The sequence below is a fragment of the Globicephala melas genome, chromosome 7 (assembly GCF_963455315.2).
Source record: "Globicephala melas chromosome 7, mGloMel1.2, whole genome shotgun sequence".
NCBI lineage: Eukaryota > Metazoa > Chordata > Mammalia > Artiodactyla > Delphinidae > Globicephala > Globicephala melas.
In genome coordinates this window covers 9,186,392-9,201,653 of record NC_083320.1, presented here as the reverse complement: position 1 = coordinate 9,201,653, position 15,262 = coordinate 9,186,392, and the positions used below count along the sequence as shown (strand labels likewise).

General features: G+C 43.9%; 1 protein-coding gene across 3 annotated transcripts in view; it reads right to left on the bottom strand.

The window, feature by feature from the left end:
• The window catches only part of SLC16A14 (solute carrier family 16 member 14), a 30,300-nt gene extending 15,367 nt beyond the window's left edge, over positions 1 to 14,933 (bottom strand). Inside the window, exons 1-3 of one of the 3 annotated variants that reach the window (XM_060301753.1) lie at positions 14,881 to 14,933; positions 7,734 to 8,005; positions 2,087 to 2,230 (exon numbers count right to left, since the gene is read on the bottom strand). In XM_060301753.1, the coding sequence (XP_060157736.1) occupies positions 2,087 to 2,230; positions 7,734 to 7,992 (403 nt within the window). In that variant the 5' untranslated portion in view covers positions 7,993 to 8,005; positions 14,881 to 14,933. Of the gene's footprint in view, positions 1 to 2,086; positions 2,231 to 7,733; positions 8,006 to 14,481; positions 14,840 to 14,880 lie in introns of those variants that run through there. The other 2 variants (XM_030879371.2, XM_030879628.2) reach the window with 2 other exon arrangements.
• Positions 14,934 to 15,262: the final 329 nt, after the last annotated feature.

Genomic DNA, 15,262 nt, shown 5'->3' with positions numbered 1-15,262 from the left:
GCCCAACGGTATATAAGCTAACTGATTTAGCTGGATTTTCCACTTAAACATAATTATATATATATATTTGTGGAGGAGGTGAATACACTTATTTTCAGAGACTTTCTTTGGGTGTTTCCTGTATTAAAAAGAGGGAGCAATAAAGTGTCTCAAGAAACACTTTCCTTTCACTGGCCTCCTGATTTTTTTTCCGAATTCCTTGTATCCCTAAATATTTGTTGATTAAATAAGTGAATGAATAAACAAATGAATGAATATGGAGATCATATTATTTGAGAACCAATAAGCAACTAACTGCAAGAAATAAAATTCCATTTAAACAAAGAGTCTAACCATAGACATCTCTAGATGATGGGAATAAATTTCAAGTCCCAGTTATGGGGACCAAGTCATAATCCATGTACCCAAACACCACGGATCAAGTTCCTCGGGGCTCCCACATGTCTGCCCAGAGACCCCAGTGTGGCTCCTTAGTCCCAGGGGAAGGAGTTTATTTCCTCACCTATAATATAAAAATCCCCGTGCCAGCTCTATGCATTGGACTGTTATGGGGCAAAGTTTCTAAAATGCCTCAGGGAAAACATCTTGCGTTGTTCTTTAAGAGCTGTTATCAAGTCCTTCAGATCAATGGTTTCCAAACTCAGCTTCACAGGATACAGAAGTGCTTTAGGTGTATATGTGGATAGATGTACATTACAGAGAACCAACTTGTCAACTTATACGGACAGTGAGTTTTTATGTTCACTGTCTCCTGCTACCATAAAAGCATATACTTAAGCTTATAATATAATAAACATGTTATACACAATAACAATTATATATTAGCTAACGTTTGCTCAAGACTTTATTATGTGCCAAGCATCGTGCTAAGTGCTTCATACAGATGATCTCATGTAATCATTTCAACAACCCTGTAAACCAAGCACTCAATCATCCCATTTTGCAGATAAGGAGACTGAGGCATAAGTAAGTGAAGTAACTTTCCCAAAGTCACACAGAGAGCAAGCGGAAGAAAAAAAGCAAGAATTGCAAACTCTAACTTTGAACTCTTATGCAAACACTGCCATCAGTGTGCCACTTATTAGGATTATAGGTCTGTACTCAAAAAAGTCAGGCTGGCTCTGGTTCACTGAAATACAATTGTATGAGTAACAAACTACTTACCTGTGTGCATTCTGCTACCTGTTGATAAAGGAAATTATGGCCGGGAATACATTTTGCAGAACAGATATGCAAACTGTGCTGCCTGGCAGCCAATTTTTATATATCTCCTGGGGACTGACACTTTGCTCTGGATTTGATTCTTAGAGTCTCTACATCTATGTGGGTTTTGCTGCTATTCCATTAATTTGAACAGGGGTGAAGGAGAAAATGATTTTTCTCTGATTCACGCTGGATTCTGCAGTTATTAAATGAGAGAATGTTATTAATATGTCCGTTTTGTTACAAGAGAAGGGACTAGCACTTAGAACCAGGTATAGAAAATTTAATTAAAATCTATTAGGAAGGCCAAGTACAGCTGTTAGGCCGTTTCCTCACGCTTAAGGCTTATTTTCTTTTCTTTTTTTTTTTTTTTTGCGGTACGCGGGCCTCTCACTGTTGTGGCCTCTCCCGTTACGGAGCACAGGCTCCGGACGCACGGGCTCAGCGGCCATGGCTCACAGGCCCAGCCGCTCTGCAGCATGTGGGGTCTTCCCGGACCGGGGCACGAACCCGCGTCCCCTGTATTGGCAGGCGGATTCCCACCACTGCGCCACCAGGGAAGCCCCTTTAAGGCATATTTAATATCTTATATTAAAAAGTATTTCCTGGAGGATAGGATATGGTTGGGTTGGGGTGGAGGAGACAAAGGGACAAAATATTTAATGGGTCTCTTTTCTCTACAGTGAAATTCATTGCCAAAATGCCCAATAGAAACATATAAAGTCAAGTTTAAGGGAATTCCCTGGTGGTCCAGTGGTTAGGGGTCCACGCTTCCGCTGCAGTGGGCACAGGTTCGATCCTTGGTCGGGGAACTAAGGTCCCGCGTGGTGTGGCCAAAAATATAAATAAATAAAGGCAAGTTTAAGAAAGTCACTACGCTTACCGGCTGCCACTCCGAAGGTAATGAAGAGATAATGCACGTTTGCAGCGTAGGCACTCAACACCCAGCCCAGCGAGTTCAGCAGCCCTCCGATGATGGCGGTCTGGCGGCACCCACAGGTGTTAATGAACAAGCCAATGAAAGGTCCTGTCACAGAACATTGAAAAAAGAATGACTCAAATGACTAATGGCATTTTATTTCCCTACTTTCTTAGGGAGTCCTCATATGAAGACAAAGAATACAATATTACTAGAGCTCTCAAGTAAAACAAACCAAAACCACACCCCTGCTTTATGTGCAGAAAGCTTTTGGCGTGCAAAGATAGGTTTCAGTAACTTCACTGGAGAGCACAAGGTTCTAGATTTTCAAGGCAGACAGACCTGAAATAAACAGACCAGTTGATTTCATTCTCTTGTCTACAGCAGAGGTCCTAAATTAGTGGTCTAGGTGCTCCATCCAGCCTGTGGGTGCATTTTGTTTATCCAGAATTAAAAACGTTTTGAATCAGTTGCCAACATTTAAAAATTAAGATTATTCACAAAAATCCAGTGGCCACACAGAATACCTTCCCACACAGTCTGGAGCAGCTGGACCCGTGCAGCAGCTGGTTCTGTTTTCCTGTGGCACGCCCTCTCTAGTTTGCTGCAGTCTCCACCCTTCCCTGCAGCCTCGTATTTGACATCCTGCCCTCATTTACGTTACTTGTTTGGCCTCTGTATACATTTTAGTTTTTTACTGTAGATCTAAAGGGAGTACAGAAAGGGGGGCTCTCAGGACCTCCATGCTTCAAGAAAGGAACCTATAGCCTGTTTTCATGAGGATATCCAGATGCAAAGCAAGCCGGAAAGAACTCCATTGCTTCATACATACTTCAGCCTCTGCTGACTCTCAGTCCCTGACTGGACCCATCAGGCTATGCATTTATGACACTGTGTGGACATTCAGGTCTACCCTTGGTTGTACAATATTTGCCAATACTCACAGCAATGCAGTATATGATACTTTCTCATTGCTTACTTTATATGACGCTCTAGTTTTCGTCAACCTCTTTGTTTCCTTCCTGATTTTGTGGCAGCTTCTGATGTCATTGAAGCTTAATGCTTGCCTTCGGGTCAGTGATTCCTTATCCAAATAGCAATCCGTATTTTAGTAACACAGTTCAAGGCTGTACTCAGCATTGCATTTTAAACATCATCTTATTTTTTGGTCATTATTACTTTATATAGTTATCAAACCCTATGTTCAGGTGGGACTATTTCCGGTTAAAAACTTGTTGAAGTCTAAGGAGCTTCCTCTTGTAGTCCAAACTGAAATAAAACTGTCCTTTACAATTCTAACAATATTCATGTACATAGTTGGGTACAGTCTGCTAATAAATTTTTTTTTTTTGTCTAGTGATTTTGAGAGGATCCAATCCTGAAAACTAAGAAGATAAAGACTTACTAATTTAATTAACCCTGCTGTATTACAGAAAATAATTCAGTAGATAAACCTCTTAGAATAGACTTAATACAGTAAACATCTTATACAAATATACTGTATTATGTATATTATAAAATAAGCACATGATATAAACAATATATAAGCTAAGCACATGGATATAAACATCTGAGGAAATTACTGGGGGGAACTGAAATTCAGAAACCATAAGTTGAAGAATGTCTTTTATTTCTCTATAAATATTTTTATTTTCCTAAACCCACGGTCACTTCACCACTTCAAATCTCAGATGAGTGGGTTAAAAAAAGAGAAAAATGCATAATTCATTGGTTTGCTGTTAATAGGTCTTTTAAGATATGAAGGGTCAATGCATGACAGTTCAGTGGAATGATATTTCCCACATTACAGAAAGGACCCAGAAGCAAGTTTTTCTGTGATGCTGCATGATTATGAAACACTGCATTAAGAAGCATTTGGGGGAACAAAGGGGGAAAATTCCCAAATAAGTACAGATATTCGTATCTGGAGGAATTCTGTATATCAAAAAGAAAGTATTGCTTGCTTTACTGAAAAGAACATTAAGATGATGACGGTGTCTGGCTTTTAGTTTATTGATTCTGGCACCCTGTGTGCTGCAGTTACAGTCACTTATGATGTGCAGATGGGCAAAGTCAGCCCCAGAAATGCTGTGAGTCCTCCATGGCTACATAATATAGATTTATCAAAAAAAAACGAAGTCAGACCCAAAGTTTTGGATCCTTAGTTTCATTTTCTAAGCATTGTTTACTGATGGTCAGTTGGCATCTCCATGATGGAACTGCCATTCAACAAAATGAAAAGAAATCCACACCCAGTCTAAGGAGAGGGGAAGATAAGATTGAGATGCAGTCCTTTGGCTAAGATTTCCACTTTTTTAGAGGAATTCATTGTTTTGGAATGAGATTATACACCTTGTCAGACTTTCTCCTCTTCAGAAGGAATCTGAATCTTGGCCCATTTCCCACATAATAAAGTCTCGCATTGCTGCAGGAACACGCTGAGGAAGTCATGACTTCTTGCCCATCCCAGCATCTCATAGGTTGGAAAAAAGCTCAGGTGAGGAGAGAAACAATCTGAGGTGAGCCTTGGCATACAATCACGGATGAAAGTAGCTAGTTCATTGGATACATGGTCTCTTGGTGTAACCCTTCCCTGCAATAAATCAATGGCTCTCTGCCTTGGCTGACTGTTGGAGTCACTTAGGAGCTTTAAAAAAATCATTAAAGAAAAGCCCTGATGTTAGGGTCCCATCCCGAGAGATTCTGATTTAATGCTCCAGGTGCAGCCCGAGAGGCATGGTTTTTAAAAGCTCCCAGGTGGGTCTAACGTGTAGCCAAGATAGACAACCACTGCTCTAAATCTACTTAGCAGGTAAATGACCTTTTGCAGCCTATAGCTACCCCTAACTACATGGCTTCCACCAAGAATTATTCCAAGAGCTATCACAAAGGCTGCTGTAGATACCACCAAGGTGACCTTCTGCAGGAACTGGCAAAATCCATGCTAGCAAAGAATGAAACAAGAATGAATTGAATTCCCCATGTGCAAGTCACTGCCCAACAGAGTGCTTTTAACTCTGTAACATAATTCATGGAATTTTTAAATTTGAAAGAGGTAACTCAATGACCTTACAATGATTAGAAAATGAAAACAATTTATATTTATTCACTTCAAACATATTTTCAGTTCTCATTTAACGTCATGACAGGCAGTGTGGTATAGCGGACACCATTTCAGAGTCCAGTGGACCAGGTTTGAAGCCTGTCCCACACTTACTGGCTACAAGTTAACTTCAGTAAGTTACTTAATGATTCTGAGCGTTGCATGTTCTCCTCTGTGAGATCAAGATGATGGTCTGGCCTACAGGGCTGCTGTAGGATCAAATGAGATCATGTACATCACACGCACTTGGCATGTAGTAAGTGCTAAATAAAGGAGAGCTCCTTTTTGCTTTTCCAACCAAACAACATATCTGCCGCCACCTGTACCAGCAGCTTAGATAATGAATAGCAATTTAGGGTCATGATAAACAGAATAAAAGACGTTTCATTTACATAACTATGAGCCTTGCTGTGCTATAATTTCTGAGCTGCAAGACAAAAGATGTCTATCTGGCAGACACCTTTCCTGAAGAAAGGTTAGTCTACAATCTAAAGTTCCACTGTCTGGAAATCAAGGACTCTCAAACAGAATTCAAAACCCACAGTTACCTCCTAATTAAAGATGACAATCACATTTCATCCCCACTATGAGTTAGGTGTTCTTATTTGGGGGATCATCCTCAGAACCACATCCAATTATTTCAGCACTGATTTCCATTGCTTATTCCTGTAGAACTTGTGAAACACAAAGTAACACCGAAGACAACCTTCTTAGACGGTTTGGAAAATATTGGGACAAATACCCTGGTCTTTGGCTGAATCTTCTTTTTTGCTGTATGTGCACACTTTCTAGATTGAATCTGTGAGTATCTTGTTCTACCCTCTAAACATTTATTTTTGAAAAGGTAAGAAAACTGGATTTTTAGTATTTGGGCTGGCCAAAAAGTTCATTAGGGTTTTTATGGCCAAACCCAAACGAACTTTTTGGTCAACCTATATTTTAGAAGCACAGTTTTCCTTTACGGACTTATTGAGAAGGTAGAATTATATCCAACACAAAACTAGCAAATTCCCTGCACTGAGGTTAACCTACCTGCACTTCTCATATGATAAACCGTCCTGGTTTGAACAAGGCCAAGGCAGGTTTGAGGAGTCAGTTCATTACAGTTATAGGCAAAAGTGATGTATCAACAATTCTCTCTCACACACATAATGATGCCCTTATTTAATTTAAAAACTAGATCAGTAATAATTCCTTGTGCTAAACACATACCCCCTGTACACATCTTGAGAAATAACATTCTGTCCTTGTTTTCTATCATTAGCACTGACACTGTTATTAATGTCGCTGGTATTATCCAAAATAACATTGGCTGCATACCAGCCAAGATCAACAAATCTCTGAATTGAATTCAAGCAATTAATTACCAATGTGGAAATCACTGACAAGGCACAGACTCTCGTCAAACACACATCTGCCTGTCATCCGCATACTCCCACAATACTAGGAAGAGATTTGAGGCCTATTATGTTTCTAGTATAAAATATATCATGAACCCTTTAAATTAAAAAAAAATTATACGTAAAAATATGGCTTTTACTTTCAAGTAAAGGAATTGAACAGCTTTATGGTATAGTGGTAATTACCTCGTACTGTTGAGAGAATTAAAGTTAAATGAGATGATGTAAGGGAAAACACCTGGTATATAATAGGTGCTTATTAAATAGCAGTTGGCAGTAAAAGCTGTTTAGTTCTCAAACTGAAACACATTAGCCATAGCAACGTATCATATTTATAATAATTTCCTTGTTTAGTATCTCCAACTAGATAAGAATTGCTTTCATAGATTGCTAGGTGGTTAAACTACAAAATACAAGAATATGTTATTATTCCCTCCTGTTAGCTATATCAGTAACCTTTCTAAAAACAGTTTAATAGATTTTTCAATAACATAGGATCAATACTTCAAATTTAAAACATTAGAGCTCTGAAATAAGATTATTTACTTTTACTGTGTTTTCTCTAAAATTTTTATCTTTTAAAAATATTCATGTGTTAAACAGATTTGTAATGATAGGTAATGAATTATAACAGTTAAGAAAACAGAGTTAGGGGCAAAAATTCTAATGCTCAATTTTTAAAATACTCCAAATGTTTACCATCCTTGAATAGGAATATCCCACAAAAGGACAAATCTTGTGTGATCCCACTTATATGAGGTATTTAGCACAGTCAAATTCATAGAGACAGAGAATAGAATGGTAGTGGCCAGGGATAGGGGGCTGGGAGGAGAGGTGGCAATGAGGAGTCATTGTTTAATGTGTGCAGTTTTATTTGGGGAAGATGGGAAAAGTTCTGGAGATGATGGTGGTGATGAATGTGCATTGAACTGTACACCTGGTTAAAATGGTAAACTTTACGTTATGTACATTTGACCACAATGAAAACAACAGCAACATCTACTAAAATGTAATATCTAACGTTTCAACAATATAAAACATTACTTACAGTGAGGAACTGTCATTTTTATAATTATTCAGTTTTACAACGGGCCACATGTGAACATACCCACAATCAAGGTGACGCCCATGCTGAGGGAGCTGACCCACGCCGTCAGGCCACGGCTCTGATGGAATTCTTCAAGCCACTCCACGTTGAGGACTCCCAGGGCCATCTGGGAGCCCATGATGAGGATGTGCACAAAGAAAGAGGAAAGGACCATCATCCAAGCCCATCCGCCATCAATGTCTGGGTGGGGTTTAAGTGTCTTCTTATCCTTGGGGTCATCTTCAAAATCATACCCAATGTCTTCATGACTTGTATACATTTTCCAAGATGTTCTGAAATACATATGACAAATAATTTCATTGAACAACAAAACAAAAGAACCTCCATCTTTCTGGAAAGCTCTACCTACCCATCAGAAGCAAAGTGGCCCCACCACCATATTAGACCTTTAACCTTTAGATTAATCTTGTCCTTATGCAGATTTGGGGACACGCCTCACTTTTTCATGGGACCAAATGCTTTTATGAAAATTGTTTCATCTTTACAGTCATCCTATATGTAAGTATTATTATGGCTATTTTAAAGAAATGGAAATAGACTCAGGGAAGTAAAGTACCTTTCCCAAGTTCTCATGGCCAGGAGGTAGTATATATAATAGCTAGACAGGAAGCCAGGAATTGAACCCAGCTCTTCCTGACTCCAAAGCCCATGCCTTGTGTCCCTTATTGAGATGGAAACTGACAAGATGTTAGAGAAGGAAGATGCCTGGCCTTAGACAGGGTAGCTTGGCCTTGGGGGCGGGTGAGTGGGCGCCTGGCAGAGGCTATGGTTCTCAGTTTTGTGGGTCCAAGTGTTCAATTTATTCAATAGAGCTACAGTGGGTCAGCCTCAGGGGGACTGACTCATACGAACCCAACTCAGGAGAGATTGGTAAAGGAGAAGGCCAATTTATGATCTTACAATGGGAGATAGAGTCTTCTAAAAATGGTGATATTTATGTCTGATATACAAGACATACTTTCACCCCCTCCATCCACCCCCATTCCCAGCATTTACCTGGGAAGCTAGAAAATTGCTTAGAAAAATGGAAATCAGATTACAGAAATTTGGGTACCACAACGGCATACAGGTTACCAGGGAGCCAGGGGCTAGATCTTGAAGAGCCTTATGTGCCAGATAAGGGTTTTGGAGTTTACCCTGTACATGATGAATAGCTGGTGGCTGCGTTTGCACAAGGAAGAGATAAGATGGGACCTGTGCTTTGCGTAGATCTATCTCTCAAGTTGTTCAAACAAGAGGAGAGGGTTGGATGGAGCTAGAGGTGAGACGATGCCAGGTCAGGGGAAGTCTCTGGTTTTGTTTTATTTTTTAGGATGAGAATGGAGTGTATGCATAAAAACTGAGGATAAGGAGAGAGAGAATGACTAATCCCAGAGGTGGTGGGACAGGGTTGGTCTTGATCAGGAAGACTGACCCATCCTCTGAGACCAGAGGAAGCAGGGGGTAGATGGAGAAAAGATGGTAAGTAGTGGGATTTTTGATGATGGCCATTCTGATCAGTGTGAGGTGAGATACTTCATTGTAGTTTTGATTCTCATTTCTCTAATTATCAGCGACGTTGAACATCTTTTCATGTGCCTTTTGGCAATCTGAATGCACATATCTATTTTGAGAGTAAGTTCCTAAGAGTTCAGAACTGCTGGTCCACACCTTGGCTCAGTTTGGGTCTGCAGTGCCTGCGGTGTCACACATCACTGCCTTTAGCAGGACATTCAAGATGGACCGTGACAGCACAGTGATGGTGGAGACGAAGACCAGGATGCCAGCTACTTGACTTTTGTCACTCTATGTGCCCACCTGCAGACTTTAGTTTTGTTTAAAATTTAAAAGAGCAAAACAGAGTGCCAAAACTGCAAGGTGAAAAACTTTGGTTTGGAAAGTGAAATTTGTAGTCGATACATGAATTTGAATAATGACTTTAAAATGGAAATCTATTCTTTGTTTCAAGTAATTTTAAAACAGAGGAGCAAATCAGAAAATAATGATTATTACTGACCATGACATGTGATTATTACTGAAAATCATTTGAGGAAAGTGGTGTAAAAAACGGTCCCAAATACACTCGGAACACCTCCAACCATGCGGCTTTTCTCCGCAGTGTTGTGATGTGGACAAAATGACAGAGGAGCAAATTGTGGCCCAAATGCCCAGCTCTCAGCCTCTTTTAGGGAAGCACACTGTGCCATCTGCACAGACTCTTTCTGTACACCCCTGAGCTAAGAATTTTTTTTTACCTTTTCAAAGGTTATGTGACCTGCAGAACTTCGTATACTTAGTCTCTGACCCTTTATAAGAAAAGTTGGCAAATCCCCAGATTAAGAGTTTGTTGGGAAGAAACGGGTGCGAAGGAACCAAGGATGCCAGTGGAAGAGCAATTTAATGGATCTGTCCTGGGGCTCATCTTGACTTTTCATTTCTCTCATACCCGTTATTTTCATCTTTTAAATTATTCTGTCTCTTAAACAGATATCCAGTGCTCAGCCACCACACTTCCTGCCCATGTTGCTGCTCTCTGCTGGGTTCTTCCCTTCACCTCTCCATTACCGAGGATGCTGGGAATGGGAAAATGCTATCGTACCATGTAACTTCCCCACCCGGTCGAGTTATCTTTAGGATTAAGTCCAAACTGCCCTGTCTGCTTCCAGGCTCTCCCCTCGCGTTATCTGCCACTCTGCCAGGTCCCTTCTCCTGTTCCTCAGCTTTGCACTCTGCTCTCCAGCCCCATGGAAGCACCTGCAGCTCCCTGAACCTGGCACAGTCTCTCAAGCTTTTGTGCATGACCTTCTCTTCTTTCGGGAACATACTTCTCTCCTTCTAATCTCCTGGTCCTCTTCTGCTCATCCTTCAAGATTCAACTAAATTCTAATAGTGAAACCTTGAAATAATGAGGAAAAAAAAAAACCCCTGCAAACATCTCTAATATCCAACATTAGAGTACATGTTAAATCAGTCAATCATGGTATAGCCATGCAATGCAAGTGCACCATCAAAGATAAAACTGTACGGGCTCTTTGAAGACAGAGAAAGAAGGTCACGCTAAGGTTGAATTATACTAGGTGGTCACAAAATGGGGCACATGAAATAATTCCTTTTTGGTTGTTGTTGTTGTTAAAAATATGTATCTGTAGGAAAAAAAGACTGGAGTGAAACTAAAATGTTGATGGAGATTATTCTTGGGACGATTGTCTTCCAAGTAATTTCCTCTTCTTTATCTCTTTGGTAAAAAATTCTAAATAAACGTATATTAACTTTATTATAAGAAAGTCAAGGCCCCTCTCTCTACCTCTTAAACATCATCTGGTTCAGCTACTTGCCTACAGTAGATTAGTGGCAATTCAGAGCCACTTCCCTTGGGAAGTCTAGTCTACATTGGGCTGTAGGCTTGTGTGTGTGTTTCCCACCACCCTCCTCTCCCCCCGTGAGAGGACAGTCTGCCTGGCGATAGAAAGGGATGGGATAGCCCTTGCTCTCTAAAGCTCACAGCCCATAACCGAGCTACCCTGTCAAAAGTTCCAGGAGGATGAAGCTAGATAGGGTTCCGAAGTGGAGTCTGATGGTTGTCTTCCCTTCGCCCCTGGTAGTGGTACACAGAATCCCAAGGAGCCAGAAGGAGGAGAACCAGGCAGCTTGATAAGGGGTGTGACTGGCTTAGATGAATAATAATAACATTGTTTTACAATCTGTGTTTAATGAGATAAAACACACAACTTGGCATTTTCCTAAAGCCCACCTACATGTAAGAAAGACTTTGAAATAATAATAATACAAAAGTCATATTTTTTTCAACTTATGAGTTGAAATAGCAAGCACTTTTCTAAGCAACGTTAAGAACTTTATATTTTCACTGAATTATTTATCTTATGGGTTAAGAGACGCAGTTGCCATTGAGTTGCTCTTGACATTTCCAGTTTATCTGTTCATAAAGAAAGGACGTTAAATGGCGTTTAATGGAAAAGTTTTCTTCAAGAGGCACAACTGTAAAAAACAAAGAAACAAACAAAAAAAAGAGGCACAACTGTGCCTGTAGAAAATAGTATCAGATGGAGCCTATGGGTGGGTAAAGCAAAATTCCATCAGATCCGCAGGAGGTCCCTGAAGATCTTCCCGGCAATGGGGTTGTCTGCATTTCACACCCAAATCTCTCTAAAAGTCATTCCTGTTTTGACTAATCAGAGTTATCTGACTGTACAGCCAGATTAACTGAAACAAACAAAAGGCAACAGAAGAATAAACGTCTGTTCCCTCACCCCCAAGTCTGCTTTAGCATTTCAGCATTTATGTAATAAGATACAAAATAATCATTTGAGCATTAGGACCCTCCTCTGCACCTGGAGAGAGAGGGAGAATCAGGAAGGGTTTCTGGGCCACTTCTCGCCAGGCTCCAAGTCTTTCTCCACCATACGGTCTTCAAGCTCCCCCATCTTTTCCACACACTGACACACATGCAAAATGACAACACGTGTGGGACACTGGGGGAAGTGGAGCAGTGAGCGTGGGGTTTCTGCTAAGGACTGACGTGTGAAATGTAACCCATTCTGGGCTCACCTAGAATGGAAGCTCTGCACATAACGTTAGGGCCTTGCACTGAAGAAGCTGAAGGAAGGAAATGGGAAGATTATGGAAGATTATGGGATCAACAGTCAACTCCCCATTCTTCCCTAAAGTGAGTTTACTACCGGTGACAGAGAAACCATTCATGGGGGAAATGAAGTAACACACGCAGGCTATGACATGGACGTCAGCTACGTATTTAGCTGGTAACTGGCAGAAGTGAAAATACTATATAGCCTGTTCGAGTGTTTCAGAGATTAAAACGAAATTAAATTTTCCACAACTCTGTTAGGGGAGCAAGTTTTATAAGCAAGTCATTGATTTTTTTTTTTTTTTTGCGGTACGCGGGCCTCTCACTGTTGTGGCCTCTCCCGTTGCTGAGCACAGGCTCCGGACGCGCAGGCTCAGCGGCCATGGCTCACGGGCCCAGCCACTCCGCGGCATGTGGGATCTTCCCGGACCGGGGCACGAACCCGTGTCCCCTGCATCGGCAGGCGGACTCTCAACCACTGCGCCACCAGGGAAGCCCAATTCATTGCTCTTTAATTTGGCTACTGTTGATTATGCTACAATGTGGTGAGCTCACTGTAAATAAGCGGTAAAGGGGAAAGCGCCCAATTAAAATTAAAAATACAATCTTCCCCAAAGGTGACAGAGTATGTTGGTAGCAGGTTCTTCATTAGACGTGGGCGTGGGGCGGGCACATCTGTAATTTGGCTCTGTCGATATCTGCCCTCTGGACCGGCTGCGCACTGGACATCTTGAGCCTTTAGAGGGCGCACTTGAGGCCAACAGGCTGAAGAGGCTGGAGCAGCCAAGGCTGGGGAGCTGAGCTGTGCAGAGACAACAGAGCAAGAGAAACGGGGAACCCTATCTAGGTTCACGCTGTATCAGGGGGAACTAAAAATATAAATGCCTTCTATGGGTCAGGAACTGTGCTTAACGGCTTCTCCACAACGATTCTGTCCAGTTGTATTAATGCCCCATTTTACAGATGAGGAAATTGAGGCTATTTGTAGAATGGGGGCAATGCAGCTTAGAGAGGTTAAACTACCCGGTGGTGGAGGCCAAATTTGAACTCGGGCCTGAGGGATTCCAAAGCCTATTTTATCTCTCTCTCCCTCTCTCTCTCTCTCTCTCTCTCTCTCTCTCTCTCTCTCTCTCTCTCTCTCTCACACACACACACACACACACACACACACACACACACACACACACGCCAGGCAAGGCGAAAAGGAATTTTTCTAATGCCCAATAATAACCCTTACTCATCCTTGCTAATGAGAGCCTGGATCAACTTTTCCACAGAAGGAAAACGGCTTAATTAATTGGTAAGCAGAATTGAGCTGCTAAAACACCGTCAGTGGCCTTGGCGGCGTCTAGCCCCGAAATGGCCGCCCCGGGTCCCTAGCCCCATTTCAGTCTCTCCTTTCCTCCCCAAGGGGCCTTGATCAGAACCGCTCTGGGGTACAAGCGTCCGCACGCCCTGGGCTGGCCCACGGCGATCCGGCCTCCGCGCCAACCCTCATCTCTCGAGCGCCGCCTCCGCCGCCCCGGAGCCCCCTCCCGGGCGCTGTGTGCTCCCCCTTCCCCGGCACCCCGAGACCCCTGGCCCCCATCCCGGGCATCCCGCGCGCCCGGAACTCGCCAGCTCCGCGGGGAAGCGAGGCCGATCGCAGTCCCGGCGGCCTGCGCGGGGAGGCATCCCGCACCCCCAGAAGTCCCGCAGCCGCCCCGCCCCCGCCCGGGTCTCCCCCTCTCCGCCCCAGCACTGCTAGTTCGAGTGGCTAACGCGGGCCGGGAGAGGAGGCGGGAGTAAGGCTGGACGCGGGAACCAGCGCGCCTCTGGGGTCGGGCGGGGATTCCGAGGGGCGCCGTGCGCCCTGGACGACGCGCGCGGGGCCCTGGCCGCAGTGGGAGCGCGGCGCGTGCCCACGTTCCGCCCCGGCGCGCCCGCCCGCCCGCCCCGAGGTGGCCTCGCCAGCGGTTCCGTAGCACCCCGGCGGGCGGCCTGGGCGGGACCACCGCGCCTCTGCTCAGCCCTGCCCTCGACCCTCTGGACGCCTTCCCCTACCAGGCCCCGGGCCCGCACCGCCGCTTCCCGGGCGGCTAGGGCGCAGCGGCCACCGCAGCCCAAGATGCCCCCGGCGCAGCTCCATCCCCGGGCCCGCGATGCAGCGCGGCCCGGGATACTCACTGTCCGCAGCCCTCGGGGCGGTGGCCTCACTGGGCTCCCCGCCCCGATCCCCGAACTTGCTGTTTCCCTCGGAGCCCCCTGAGCGGCTGGGCGGAGAGATTTGTGGCAACGTCGCCTATCATTCTGGAGGTGCCGGTGCCCGCGGCTCTGCGCTCCGCCCGGTTCGGCGCGCTGTGCGGGCTCCCGGCGCCTCTGCCGCTCGCTGCCGGGCCAGCTCCGTTTTGTGGAGCTTGGAGCTCGAGGCCTCAGTCCGTGTGGTTTTAAAAAGGGTGCGTTTGGAGGTGCCCGAACCTAACCTGAGCTTCCTTCCAATCCGTGCAATTTCAAATCTCCATGCTCGTTCATTCCTATACCGGCTAATTCTGGTTTGGCAGGAAAAAAAAAAAAAATTGCAGTCACCTCACGTGCACACTCTCGTGGCCGGCTGTAGTTTCCAGCTTTGGCTGAGGTTCGCTAATGCTCTCGGCACGTTTATAGCTGGAGGAAAGGACCCGAAACCTAAGATGCAGGTGGGAATGGAAGTATCTTCCATTTCTCTGAGATAGGGGAGAAGTGATGAAAAAAGCCCTCACCCAAGGCTGGACCGCAAAATATGACAGTTTGTGAGGGAAGAGTCGGGCGGGCCCTGCAAGTGTTCTCAGCTAAAGGGGACCGAAAATCCCTTATTCTTTGTCCCATCTTGGGTGGTACCTCTCCCTGCACTTTCCCCGGTATCTAACTGTTGCCTGGCTCTTGCGTTCGTGGGTACCAGGTACAGGTTTCATTTCCACGTATACCTACT